The 13,085-nt window shown below is 40.4% G+C and overlaps 1 protein-coding gene across 1 annotated transcript in view; it reads right to left on the bottom strand.

Annotated features, from left to right (window-relative positions):
• Positions 1 to 747: 747 nt before the first annotated feature.
• ADGRA3 (adhesion G protein-coupled receptor A3) overlaps positions 748 to 13,085 on the bottom strand; it is a 137,175-nt gene continuing 124,837 nt past the window's right edge. The window contains exons 17-19 of the mRNA XM_033213892.1: positions 5,934 to 6,079; positions 2,463 to 2,558; positions 748 to 2,321 (exon numbers count right to left, since the gene is read on the bottom strand). Coding sequence (XP_033069783.1) covers positions 1,079 to 2,321; positions 2,463 to 2,558; positions 5,934 to 6,079 — 1,485 coding nt within the window. The 3' untranslated portion in view covers positions 748 to 1,078. The remainder of the gene's footprint in view (positions 2,322 to 2,462; positions 2,559 to 5,933; positions 6,080 to 13,085) is intronic.

Consider the following 13,085-nt stretch of genomic DNA (forward strand, 5'->3'; position numbering starts at 1 on the left):
ATTTCTTGAATATGTATTTTTGAATCCGATCTGATTCAAACCTCTAGACTTCCGCTGAAAAGAGATCAAAGCTGTGTCAATTTTGCAGACATTGTCTTGCATACGAGCGAACTGAGAATCCCAGTGAGACTCAGGACTGGAGATGGGTTAGGCTGTAGTGTAGCGAAGACCAGTGAGTGAGAACTTTTGCAGCACAGCTGTTTTTAGAATTTTGGAATGGGATTTAATCAATACTTCAGCATGAATCTAAGGAACTTTATCTGTTTAAGTACAAAATAAAAGTCAACGTAAGAGCCAATATTGAAGAATGTGAACCTTAAATGGTAGCTCTTCATTTGCATTCAAGAATAACTTTTGTGCAGGAATCACCCCTACCTGGCCCCACCAAAAACAGTAAGAAACTTAAGCCCAAATATAAAGCAATGAAAAGGCCACAACCATGTTGAAAATAGTATTAATAGGATCCAAGGAATAATGCAAAATTAAAGAAATGTAGGGAATTTTTTAGGCATTTCCATTTTTGAAAAACATCCCGAGAGATCCTTCTAAAACCTGGTAGCATTAAAACTAGACTTATCAACTACAGCAACCCAAAAATCACTTTGACTTACGTGCCAAAATCAATACACTTAACCATGCAATATATATACAACTGACTTCTGTGTAACTCTAATTAAACTACCCCAAAACGCTAATTTCATTAAAGTAGAACTAAATGCTTGTATTGTAAAATATAAAAATAACAGATTGACACAATAACAAACACCTATTTATTATATTAAATACAAGCCTGAAATGTTAAGTACAAAGTACAGATTCCAAGAAATTACATTTCAGATCCCAAAATGTCCTGTTGGTGCTTTGACAACGAAAACAATGTTTTAGAAAGATTTTATTTCAGATCCTAAAACATAGCAACAATTTGGGGATAAAAATAAGTAAAATCCAAAACTTCAAAGTTTATTCCAAATTCTTTTGAATCCCTATGGTGGCTGTAAACAGTTTTTAAATGTTCATAGCTTGAAGGAATGTGAATATCACAGTTTCTAGGAATTTCTGCTTAGGAAGCCCAGCAACGTTACACAGTAGTTTCGTGTTTCCACAATCCAGTCCTAACATTGCCAGTGCTATCGGTACTGAGCAAGGATCCCTCCTGACCAGTGCTTTTAGTTGGTCCATTCTGAATGGCCAAGTTGAGGCCATAAGATTTCTGCTGATTTTCAAGTTCAACCACAGCTGGCTTCCTTAATGCATCTTTTTTACTACTGGTTGAAATTGGCTTTTCGAAATTTCTGCTGCTTTTGGGAAGTGTGCTACAAGCATCACTGCTGTCTTGCTGGGGTGGGTTGTACTGTCTCTCTCTGTAGGCTAAATAAGCTCTTCGGCTCCTTGAATGTCCTTCGTTACTGCCCAGCCGGCTTTTAGGTAAGCCGTTCTGCACGCTTCCTTCCACGCTCGTTGGGACATCGTAGGCATATTCTCTCAGGACTGTGAGTCGGCTTGCCCGGTGTCCTTTACTTCTGTTTTTATGGTGGCGGCTTGAGTGCACATTTGTTCGAAATTGAACTTCTAAAGGAGCCACGTGCATTTTAATATCGTTGTCCATCGAATGTTCTGTCAGACTATTATCAAGTTGAGGGGTGGAGTTCAAAGGTAAAGAATTAGCATGGCACTGAGCTGCAGCCGCCTGTAAGTTTGTTAACTTGCAGCCCTGGGAGGAATTTTTGAAGCTTGAAGCACTTTTGTTTGTGCATGAAGACTCCGCACTGCTATTGGCGCACTTGGGCGCCTCTCCATTTGTCCCGCTGGAGTTGGGGGGCTGGACGTTGACTTGCACTGAATACGAGCTCCGTCCTGGGCAGCAAGTCATGATCCACGCAAGTCTAACGTCCTCCCTATTAACACAATGGTGGACCATGAAGAACGCACTGAAGCTTAAACATGTGGCTCCAAAAACGAAGCTAAAAACCAAGTCCAAAGGGTAATACAAAGAAACAGCCAAAGCCCCAAACATCCACAATGCAACATATAAGAGCAAAGTAAGGCTGGCCCCCAAAAGCTGAGAATGAAAAGTGTGTTCATTTTCCAAAGCTGATGTAGAAATCAGAGACAAAGACATTGAATCCTGATGATTTATTTCTCCATTTTCATTGGCTGCCAATCTCTGTTGCTCCTCCGTGGGCTCCTTAAGCTCATATTTGCGCTCAGGGTGTCTTTTCAACTGAATAAATATGCTCAGAAAGTACATGCAGTTTACAAAAGTGATGAAGCTGGCTGGCCCGTAGAAGGCTCCCAAAGAGGGTTCCCACGCCATCCAGCAACTGGAAAAGAATAATGGTAAACCAGATCGATGCTACAAGTTTCAACACATTATTTAAGAAACTGCAATCACCTCTAATGCCTAGAAACTACTTAAAAGAGAAACAACTGGGTCAAATACACAGAGAACATAAAATACTCACTAGGGTGCATTTGGCCGACTGCCATAATTCTTAATGTTTGCTGCTGCGGTTATGCCGCAGACAATGATAGGGATACCACCGCCAATCAGGTAAAATCTGGAAGGAGGAACCACAGGAAAAACCACTCATCACTCCGCTTTTTAACATGTTATCATCTATCATAACATCTCAGTACTTCAAAAGTCATTCCCTGAAGATTAGCTATTATTTTTATTCCAATAATAAGCTGAGAGTTTCGTTCGGGAGGATGATTTATTAGCAGTAATGTGTTTTTGTTTTGTTTTTTAGATTTCTTGTTTTAAAGCACAGGTCTAGTGAGTTTCCGAGTAGAGGAACGCTGATCAGCTTCTGCCATCTTGTGGCCAAGCAAAGTAACACTCTGCGCCTGCAGGTAGGGTTTCAGTTTTTTTTTTTTTTTTTTTTTTTGTGGGGGGAACTGGCTTCTTTTAGATTCAGCTAGTGAACTGAACAGTGCCATAGTTCATACAAAAAATGTAATGACATATTACTGATTAATGTTCAGCTCAGCCTGCATGTCCCAGGACTGCCCACTGCTGTGTATCTCATCCCCAGTCCACTGAGATTGAGGTAAGGAGGGTATCTGGATCCCAGCAGCTTCTCAGAGTGCAAAGGCCCTACCTGACCCCTTTTCCACAGAGTAGCAGGGGACAGCAAGGGAAATGATGGTGCAATAAAAGCTGATTGAAACAGAGCAGTGACTGGTCCTACAAAGAAAACTTTTGTGGTCATCTCTGAGCTCCTTGATCTCTCTGAAAAAGAAATTTCCGTCCAGGATGGATACTCCTGGGTGAGTCAGTCTTAATTTTGCATTTGCTCCTTCCTGAGACATAGCCCCAAATCTTGCATCGGGTGGATAAAGGCAGTATCTGTGGTGGATAAAGGCAGTATCTGTGATACATTTGTCCATATATTGTTCCTTCGTTGTACCTAGTTACTAAAATCCTTTAACATGATGTTAGTACTGCTGAAAAGAAAACTAATTACCCTATAAAACTGTAACTCTGCCTTCCATTCCACAGATTAGAGAGATGCCAATAATATGTGACCTTCCCCTTCTTCCTGCTATACTAATTCACATCTGCTTCTTACCTGAAAAGAAAGCATTATTTCCAAAATTAATCTTGGGCCCTATCATCCTCTCTGTGACTCTTCTTTCAACATCCCCAACCCCCCGGTCTTCTTGTTATCAAATAACCCTATTTTGCATCTTTAAAATCTTCTGTACTGCTTATTTCCAGCCTATATTATACATTTTTTTCAAGTTTCCAGCCTATATATATATAGTGCCTATATATATAGCCTATATTTCCAGCCTATACACACACACACACACATACTCAAGTTTCCCCACCTTCTAAAACTTTCCTTGAACTACCATTTCTTTTCTCTCTTCCTTCTGCAAACACTAGTACCACGACTTCCTTGCCTTTATCACCTTATTGTTGGCTGTACCCACTCACCACCATGGTGCTAAAATGTCCTCTGTGGGGTCAGATGAGTCTCACGGGCAAACCCCGCATCCCACCCTCCAGGCGGCAGTGTTGCTCAGGCTTCCTTAAGCTAAAGGATATGGGGAAAGCAGGGTTAGAGGGCAGAGCTTGAGCAGTCTAATGCAAAGAGGATATTTGTGTGTCATTTGGGGACTGCAGAGAGTTTGAAGCCCAAGCTGTCTTTTCCTTAACTCTGTATCTTTGTTCTCAGAACCTTACAGGAAGGAACAGCTCCTTAAGGTTCCCAAGTTTCAGATTCCCAAGTTTCTGAGCCAAACACCATCATCTCTCATTTCTCTTAATAGAAGTGAGGGAGGTGTCAAATTTCATCCTACAATTTAATTCGGGGGCCACCGAGCACCCCTGCTGCTCCTTGTCAAACACGGACCCACTCTCCCCCAAATCTTCCATGGTCTCGGGTGTTCTCTTTCTGCAGCCAAAAATTCGGTAATTTTTTTCCACAACCCATCTATTAAACACTAATATGGTCCAAGTATCAATCTTTTCTTAACTAACTTCCGCCTGGGAGATCCTATTCATTATCATGGCTTCGATGATAATGAATACCATAAGGAAATGTCTCCTGCTCCTCCTAGACAATCTCTAGTTTGTCCTCTCTGCTGAGCCCTGGACTTCTAAAAACGTAAACATTCCACGAGAAAGTATTGATGAGCCTACCACCCCGTTTCCCCTCTCCACGTCTCCCCCACCCACCTGCCCTTTCTGCTTTTCCCATCTTATTTCTCAGTTGATGGAAACACCCTCTGTCAAGGCATGCTAGCCAGCTAGAATCGACAACTCACAGTCTTCTTCAAATTTCTCTCCCTCACACATCTCTTAAATCCAGCTGGACATCAGTCCTAGAGAAACTGCTTCAAGCCTCTCAGACTTGGGTCCTCCTCTCTGTCCTCCATGACACTGTTCTGGTCTTCACAGGGGCTACCCTAATAACCTCAGCAGAATTCCTTATTCTTGGGGATTCTGATTAGTACTCCATACTAGAGCGATAGCTACCTTCTAAAATGACACTGTGTCAGGCCACTCCCTTAGTTAAAAATCTTCAGTGGCTGCCCCCATTTTCAATAGGACCCACAGAGGACTCAAAGCCAGCTTTCATCCTGAATTCCTGCTACTTGACACCAAACACCGGAGGTTCCAGCCAAACTGCACTCAAGGTTTCCTCAGCTCACTCTTCACTTTTACACTTTGTCCTGATCACAGTAAGGTTCATGCCAGTGGCCCAGCATTTCCTAGTAACCCCCCACCCCCAAAATTAATGGCTTCTTGCTTTACATTTTCAAATAACTTATCTCCACTATGCTTCTCACAGAGCACAGTCAGTGCTCATGCCTGTCTCCTCCTGCAGACTATAAACTCCCAAAGGGCAAGAGGGGCTTCTCTAAATCCCTGGCCCAGGGCCAGTGACATATCAGACATTCAACAGGCTTGGTCATCACTGATAGATTTTACTCATCCAGCATGATAATTCCTTTACCATTTTTCATATTACAACGGATAGGAAAGACATATTATAAGTCTTTTTGTCTTTTGCACAGAATAATTAAATTGATACATACTTGAGATGATGACCTCAAGGAAATAAAAACAGCTGACAGTTTCATAGGGCCTATGACATGGCCAATCCCATCGTAAGTGCTTTGCCCATTTACTCATTTATTCCTCACAACTCGAGGATGGGAGAATCAGCCCCACTTCTGAGATGATCTTGGAAGGCTCAGAGGGTAAAGAAGTTGACTGAGGACTCGCCGCTAGAAGGATGCCTAAGCCATTTTCAAAACCAAAGTCATTTTCAAAACCAGGCAGGTCCTGCGTACAAGTCTGTTCTTTTACTTCCCAAAATTCACTCAGCAATTTTGTTATAATTTATGATTATGCTTCAATGAAAGCAGACAAAACACTTAATTAACCCTTAAGATAATACAACTAAGATAGAAGATACCTGAGCATTGGTCTTGGTGGGGGTGGTGGTTCATCAGGATCCTGGCATCTTTTAGCTTTTTTAGTGACTTGTTTGTAGATATTTCGAGCCGTCACTCCTACCCATAGTACTGTGGCAAGGGTGGAATAGTGAAGAATTATCCCAACCTACAAGGAAGATCAAAGAATGCATAAACTAAGAAAAAAAATGTTCCTACTACGACTTATCTCAAAATTGGTAAGTAACTTTCAGAAGTCTGATTCGAAAGCAGCAGGAAGGCCTATCTTAATAATCAACTCTGTTGCCTGCTAAGGCAACACCGCGTTCTAACAGACGCATGACGGAATCACGTTCCTCAAATACACAAACTGACAACTGGCTCTAGGAAGCCCACAAGCTACCGTTTATACCCAAGATGACCCTTAATATAGGACAGAACTGGTTCCTGGACATTAAACCAAAGGTGTGTTTTTCATAGATGTGACATTATATATTAGCGTTCATTTTCTTTCTTTTTTTTTTTTTTTGAGACAGAGCCTCGCTCTGTCACCCAGGCTAGAGTGCTGCAGTGTGATCTCGGCTCATTGCAACCTCTGCCTCCTGGGTTCAAGCGATTCTCCTGCCTCAGACTCTTGAGTAGCTGGGACTACAGGTACGTGCCATCACGCCTGGCTAATTTTTGTATTTTTAGTAGAGACAGGGTTTCACTATGTTGGCCAGGCTGGTCTCGAACTCCTGACCTTAGGTGATCCATCCACCTCAGCCTCCCAAAGTGCTGGGATTACAGGCGTGAGCCACCACGCCCGGCGTAGAGTTCATTTTCTAACATTCTTTTTAAGGAGGAATATATAGAGGGCACAGGTAACTACAGGGCGAAAGCCACAGCACACACAGAGTAAGTTCCAGAGTAAGAGACCTGAGATATAATTCAGAGCTTTTATACACTGTAGTAGTCACAAAGCAATATAATAATATATTGATGGTTAAGACGGCGAACTCAGAAACGAAATTTCCCTTGATTTTTAAACGGTATTCACCTCTTACCTGCTGGGTGACCTCGGCAAAGTCACATAAGACCTTTAGGTCACGTAAGACCTAAAGTGTTGGCTTCCTCACTTGAGAACCAAGAATAATATAAAAGTACTGTGAGGTTAAGTAAAATTGTCCACATTAAGCATTTAGCAATCTCCTATACGTGACAAGCAATTAGCAGAAATAACTCTATTACTTATTAAGAATGTGATTTTGAGGAAATAACGCAAGCTCTCTGAAATTAACTTTCCTCAATTTAATAGCGGAAAATTATTAATCACCACCTCTGGGGGTTTCATAGGAACTGAATGGATACAACACCTGGGATGTAATAGGTGCTCAGTAAGTATAGGATAACTGCAATATATGCAAATGATATACACTGAAGTTTCTGTTTATCACATGACCTGTCTATGAAGCAATCGTAGTTGAGGATGAAATTCTAGATGAAGATGTGAGGAAATGAAAGAGGCTTGTTTTAGTTTAAGTAAATGTCATATGTCACTGGAGTATCAAGGACATAATCCAGCTTTCTTAACCAGTAACTTGCTCTCTTTTTTTAATCATTGCTTTTTTATATAATTACAGGTAAGGCCGGGTGCGGTGGCTCACGCCTGTAATCCCAGCACTTTGGGAGGCTGAGGCGGGTGGATCATGAGGTCAGGAGATCGAGACCATCCTGGCTAACACGGTGAAACACTGTCTCTACTAAAAATACAAAAAATTAGCCACGCGTGGTGGCGGGCCCCTGTAGTCCCAGCTACTGGGGAGGCTGAGGCAGGAGAATGGCGTGAACTCAGAAGGTGGAGCTTGCAGTGAGCCGAGATTGCGCCACTGCACTCCAGTCTGGGCAACACCGCGAGACTCTGTCTCAAAAAAAAAAAAAAAAAAATTATTACAGGTAAAATTCCATTAATGAAATTCCAAGAAAAAATTTGTCATTCTAAAGGGATGCCTCTTCAACCTCAAGAAAATCAAAGGTCAATTATAAAAGCATGGACCACTGTCCTGAGTTTATTTTAATGAGAACAAATCTGCAGCAAAAACTTGGTGACCCGAAAGCCCAAATCTTATTTTGCAGGGGAAAGCCAGGGTGGTTCCTCTCCAGGTAAACCTTGCAATGGCTCTGAGGTGCTGGGAGAGGGGATCACTTTTGGCCCAACTACAAACGTCAGAAATGATCTTCTTAAAGAGAAAAGTGGCTTCGTGGTTCCCATTAGTTTTGCTGACTGCACTGTGAAAGCAAAATTTATAGACAGAAGTGGAACAGAGAGCATAAAATAACCCTTTGAGCTGTCTCAAGTCATACCAAATATTTTAAGTAAAAATAGAATTAAATGAATTTGATGCACAGAAACCAATAAATTCAAAACAAATCAGATATTGATTCAAAATGGTCAACTCTACTATTGCTGGGGGTGTCTCTGACACAAAGGTCAAAAGAATGAGACAAGGCTTTAAAATACAAAAGGTTAAAAGTAACTTCAACATAGGAGGTGTCAAACAAAGAATTTTCTATAGGGAGCAAAACCCATCTTTAGTCACTGAAGTGTTTTCTACGGCATTTCTAAATTTCCAGAGGAGATTTACTCTTAAAGATACTGAAGCCTGATTATTACTAGTGGAATTTTAGGGGTATGATGACATCTATTAACACAGTCGTGAAAGCAAATCACTGAATATTCTACAAGATTCGAAAAAAAGAGTGATTAAAATCTAGTACGAAAGATTTTCCTATCTTTTGGAACGTAGTATTTCCTATTGTATTCTCCATCTGACACTGCATCTACATGAAATATAACCTTGTTACCACATTTTCTTCCAAATAAATCAGAGATGCACATGGCAATTCTGTAAATTGTCTAGGAGTAATCTAATTCATAGCGTATGTAAATAATTAGTTAAATGCAGATTATTATTAAAGAAAGCCACCTTACCTCGGGACACTAATTTCCAAAGTTGTAAAATGGGTATAAAATAATTATCCTAAAAAGTTCCACTCTGTATGTTTGTTATCTAACTATAAACTCTCACAAACTAGCATTCATTTAGCCACAAATAAGACTACAACCATGCAAGATGCATAGCAGCTGTGCAAAAAAAAAAAAACTTTATGATGAATACAAGCATACAGACAATGAATACATAAACAATTAAAATTTTAACAGCTTCCATGAATAAGTGCCTGCTATGTATCCAAAAACGTATTATTGCATGTGATTTCACTTCATCCTTTTATCATCACCATTAGGTCAGTGTTAACCTTAAGATACAAAAACAGAGACTAAGACTGAGAGAAGTCATCCACCAGAGATTACACGGTCAGTAACACGGCTGTGATTCAAACTGAAGTTAGATGGTTCCAAAGCCCTTGCCCTTTCTCCTCTCCTACACTGCCCACTACTTAGTACTAAAGCACAGTGATAGGGGCTGAGAGGCACTCAGAATCAAACCGACTAGCATTTGAATCATGCCTCTGCCACCTAATGGTCCTAGTGACTTGGGGAAAGTTATTTCAGTTGCCTATGATTCAGTTTATATAGTTATAAAATACACAAAGAAAAACTACCTCCTAGGGTTAATATGAAAGTTAAGACATAACACATGCATAGTAGTTGACAAGTAGAATGGTCTTAATATTCACTGACTAGATTTTTCCAAGTACATCTCTTGTGCCACTGCAGCAATCCTCTAAATAACAGATCTCAAGGGCACCTAACAAGGGCGGCTGGCACGATATTTAATAAATTCAATCATGGATTGGTGGAGCAACAAGGTATCTTAGATAAGATCCAGCTGAATCCTTTTACGGCATAGCTAAGAAAACCAAGGACCAAAAAATTAATGACCAATTATTTGGCAGTATATCATGAACCAGAACACAGATCCCTTCCAGACTTGAGTTGATGCTCCTTGACTTCGGCACTCAACTTCTTAGTTCTCGAACTTCAGCACCTTTAGCAAAAGGTCGTAGAAAGCACCTAAGGTCTTACCTGAAATGAATTTAGGAACCACAGTGAGAGAAGTACCTGGTGGGTAGCACCTTTAATAACCTCAATCACTGTGTGGGAAGAAACTACATTACAACCCATTCATGCTGTTCATAAAATACGTGAGCTCACAAAGACAGATAATAAAGACAAAACTACATGGATTATGTACAAATACAAACTGCACATAAAAACATGTACACGTGAGGGCTCAGTTTTTGAGAGGGAAGAACCTTAACAAACATTGAACTAGCCTGACCCATTTTATAGAAGAAACATTAAGCCCCTACTAGGTTAAGAGACTATTAACATAAGCTGTTCTGGCAGACACAAAATTAGAACCTAGCTACTAGGATCTGGAATCCTAGGCTAGTTCATTTTGCATTCTACCACTGTGCTCTCAGCTGGTGATTACCTGAATTGGGTATTACAATTGAGTGAAGCAAGGAATGTCTGCATCAGAAACATAAGAATGATGCTATGTCTTTCATCGAAGGGAAACACATTATAAACACAGAAGAGAACGACAGTGAAACGTCTAGATTCGCCTTTCCCTTTTCTTTTGTAAATGTTTAATGGCATTTGTTCTTGAAGCCTTAAAAACTCACTGCAATTCCTTTTTCCATTTAGAAACAATAGAAAATTCCACTCAGGACAATGAAAGGCAGTCATCTTTACAACGGCCTCTTTCCATTCATTTCCTTAGCGAAATAAATTTATGTGTCTGCTTCATGAAATCAATGAACACTTAGATACAATGAAGACCTTTATCTCCAATGTGTGCTGAGTACTCTTTTAATAGAGTCAAAATGGCTCCAGGTTTGAATGCGTTCTAATGTGCAAACAGAGGCTTCTTTTTGTTCATTCACTCAGTAAACATCTGCTCAGCACCTACTATGGGTCAGGCCTTGTGCTGGTCCCTGGATAAGAACCAGTGAATCAACTACTATAATTCTTACACTTGTAGAGCTTGGAGTCCAGGGAGAGCTTACAGGTCAGAGATAGTAAATAGGAAATCATAAAGTTTCATAGGCAGCATGGAATTTTAGTAAGGACCTGATACGGTTTAGTTGTGTCCCCACCCAAATCTTGAAGTGTAGCTCCCATAATTCTCATCTGTCGTGGGAGGGACTGGGTAGGAGGTAACTGAATCACGATGGTGGGTCTTTCCCGAGCTGTTCTTGTGATAGTGAATAAATTTCACAAGGTTTTATAAAGGGGAGTTCCCCTGCACATGCTCTCTCTTGCCTGCTTCCACGAAAGACGTGACTTTGCTCTTCCTTTGCCTGCCACCATGATTGTGAGGTCTCCTCAGCCATGTGGAACTGTGGGTCAATTAAACCTCTTTCCTTTATTAATTACCCAGTCTCAGTGGATATGTCTCTTATTAGCAGCATGAAAACAGAATAATACAGGTACAGGGACAGAATCTCTGAAACAGTAACGATAAAGTGAGACCTGCAAGGTAACTGGGAGTCAGCCACATGACTGAGAACACAGAGGAGCTATCTTCTAAACATGGATGGAGTTGATCTGAGACCCATCATCTGACTTCTTGTAGGCAGTTTGTTTACAGATGTGTAGTAATAGCCTCAAACAAAAATATATCACATAGATGAGAGGTAATTTCATCAATAACACTAACATAATAGTGGTAACAGGTAACATTTATTGAACAGTTAGTATATGTCTGGTACTCTTGAGATGCATGAGTCATTTAATCCTCTCAACGATTCTTACATACCCACATTTCAAACTGGATCACAGGTATACAATATTGGATTAATCATAAGCCACAGTATCATGACACAGTCTAATGGGTGGGCCCAGCACAACCTGTCTTTATTTAATTAGTTATTATTAACAGTATAAGTATCTAAGAATCTACCAGCAAGACACAAGGTAGGACCTTGTCAATAACCTGTATCTAATCATATGACCCCCTCATCAATGGTAACTATCCCCCTATTATATCCTCTGCATCATCACCCTACATCCTCTGTTCATCACTCCCTTGCTTTCTCTTTTATAGTTTTATTGCACCTATTTTTTGTTAAAAGTAAGCTGTTTATTTTAGTGATTTTTACCTTTATTTAAAAAAAAAAAAAAACCACATGGTGAATGTTAATTTATAGGACTTACTTTTCACCTTTTCACTTAAAACTAATTTGTGCTACTCTGCATTGCTATAATTCACTGCTTCTGACTCTTGTATAATACCATAGGGTTTGTTTGTTCACTCTCTCTGTGTTGGATATTTGGGTTGCTTCCAGGTTTTTGATATTGTGTATAGTGCTGCAATGAATATTCATATCCATGCTCATAGTCATGTGCATACAGGCAAGGTTACTCTCTGAGTACAGGAGTGGGCCTCCTGGGTTCCAGGGTACATGAACACATAATCATAGAAGGCAATGCCTCGCAGGGGATGTCCACTTACATTCCCACCAACTATGTAAAAGGATCCTGTGGGTCCACATGTTCATCAAGACTTGGCATTGTCAGGCTTAATTTTTGCTGATGGAAAAGGCATAAAATGACAATTAATCGTCTTCATTAACATCTCCATGACCCCCATACGCTGTTGAACATTTCCGCACACATGTGCTGAACCTGTGTGTTCGCCCTTCTACATCATGCTCGCCCATTCTCCTGCTACTTTTTCTTCTGATTTGTTGTGGTGTTCTCACTGACTATAGTTACTGATATATTTTTTACTCGAATGCTGTTAGTTGTATGGATTGTAAATAGATTCCTCCAATTTGTAACTTATCTTTTCAGCTTTTTTAAGGACTCTTGATAAACAGAAGTTCTTATTTTTAGTCAAAATTACTTTTTTTCTAGTGAATTCCTTTCACTGTCTTATTGGCCTTCCTTACCTTAAGGTCTCCAACTTTTTTTAAGGATTTTAAGATGTTGGCTTGGATATGTAAGTCTTTAAACCACCTGGAGATGACTTTTTTTAATGTGGCATGAGGTACAGACCCAGTTTAATCTTTTTCCAAATGGATTTTCTCCAGCTCCATTTACTGAATGGTGGTCTCTCTTCCCCAGCTGACAAGGCACGTCCCTTCTGCTGTATGTCAAAGTTCCTGTGGGTCTGCCTCTGGACTCTATTCTATCCCATTGGCCAGTATATCTCTGCCTACCG

Source organism: Trachypithecus francoisi, unplaced genomic scaffold (genome assembly GCF_009764315.1).
Source record: "Trachypithecus francoisi isolate TF-2019V2 unplaced genomic scaffold, Tfra_2.0 Lachesis_group1, whole genome shotgun sequence".
Taxonomy (NCBI): Eukaryota; Metazoa; Chordata; class Mammalia; order Primates; family Cercopithecidae; genus Trachypithecus; species Trachypithecus francoisi.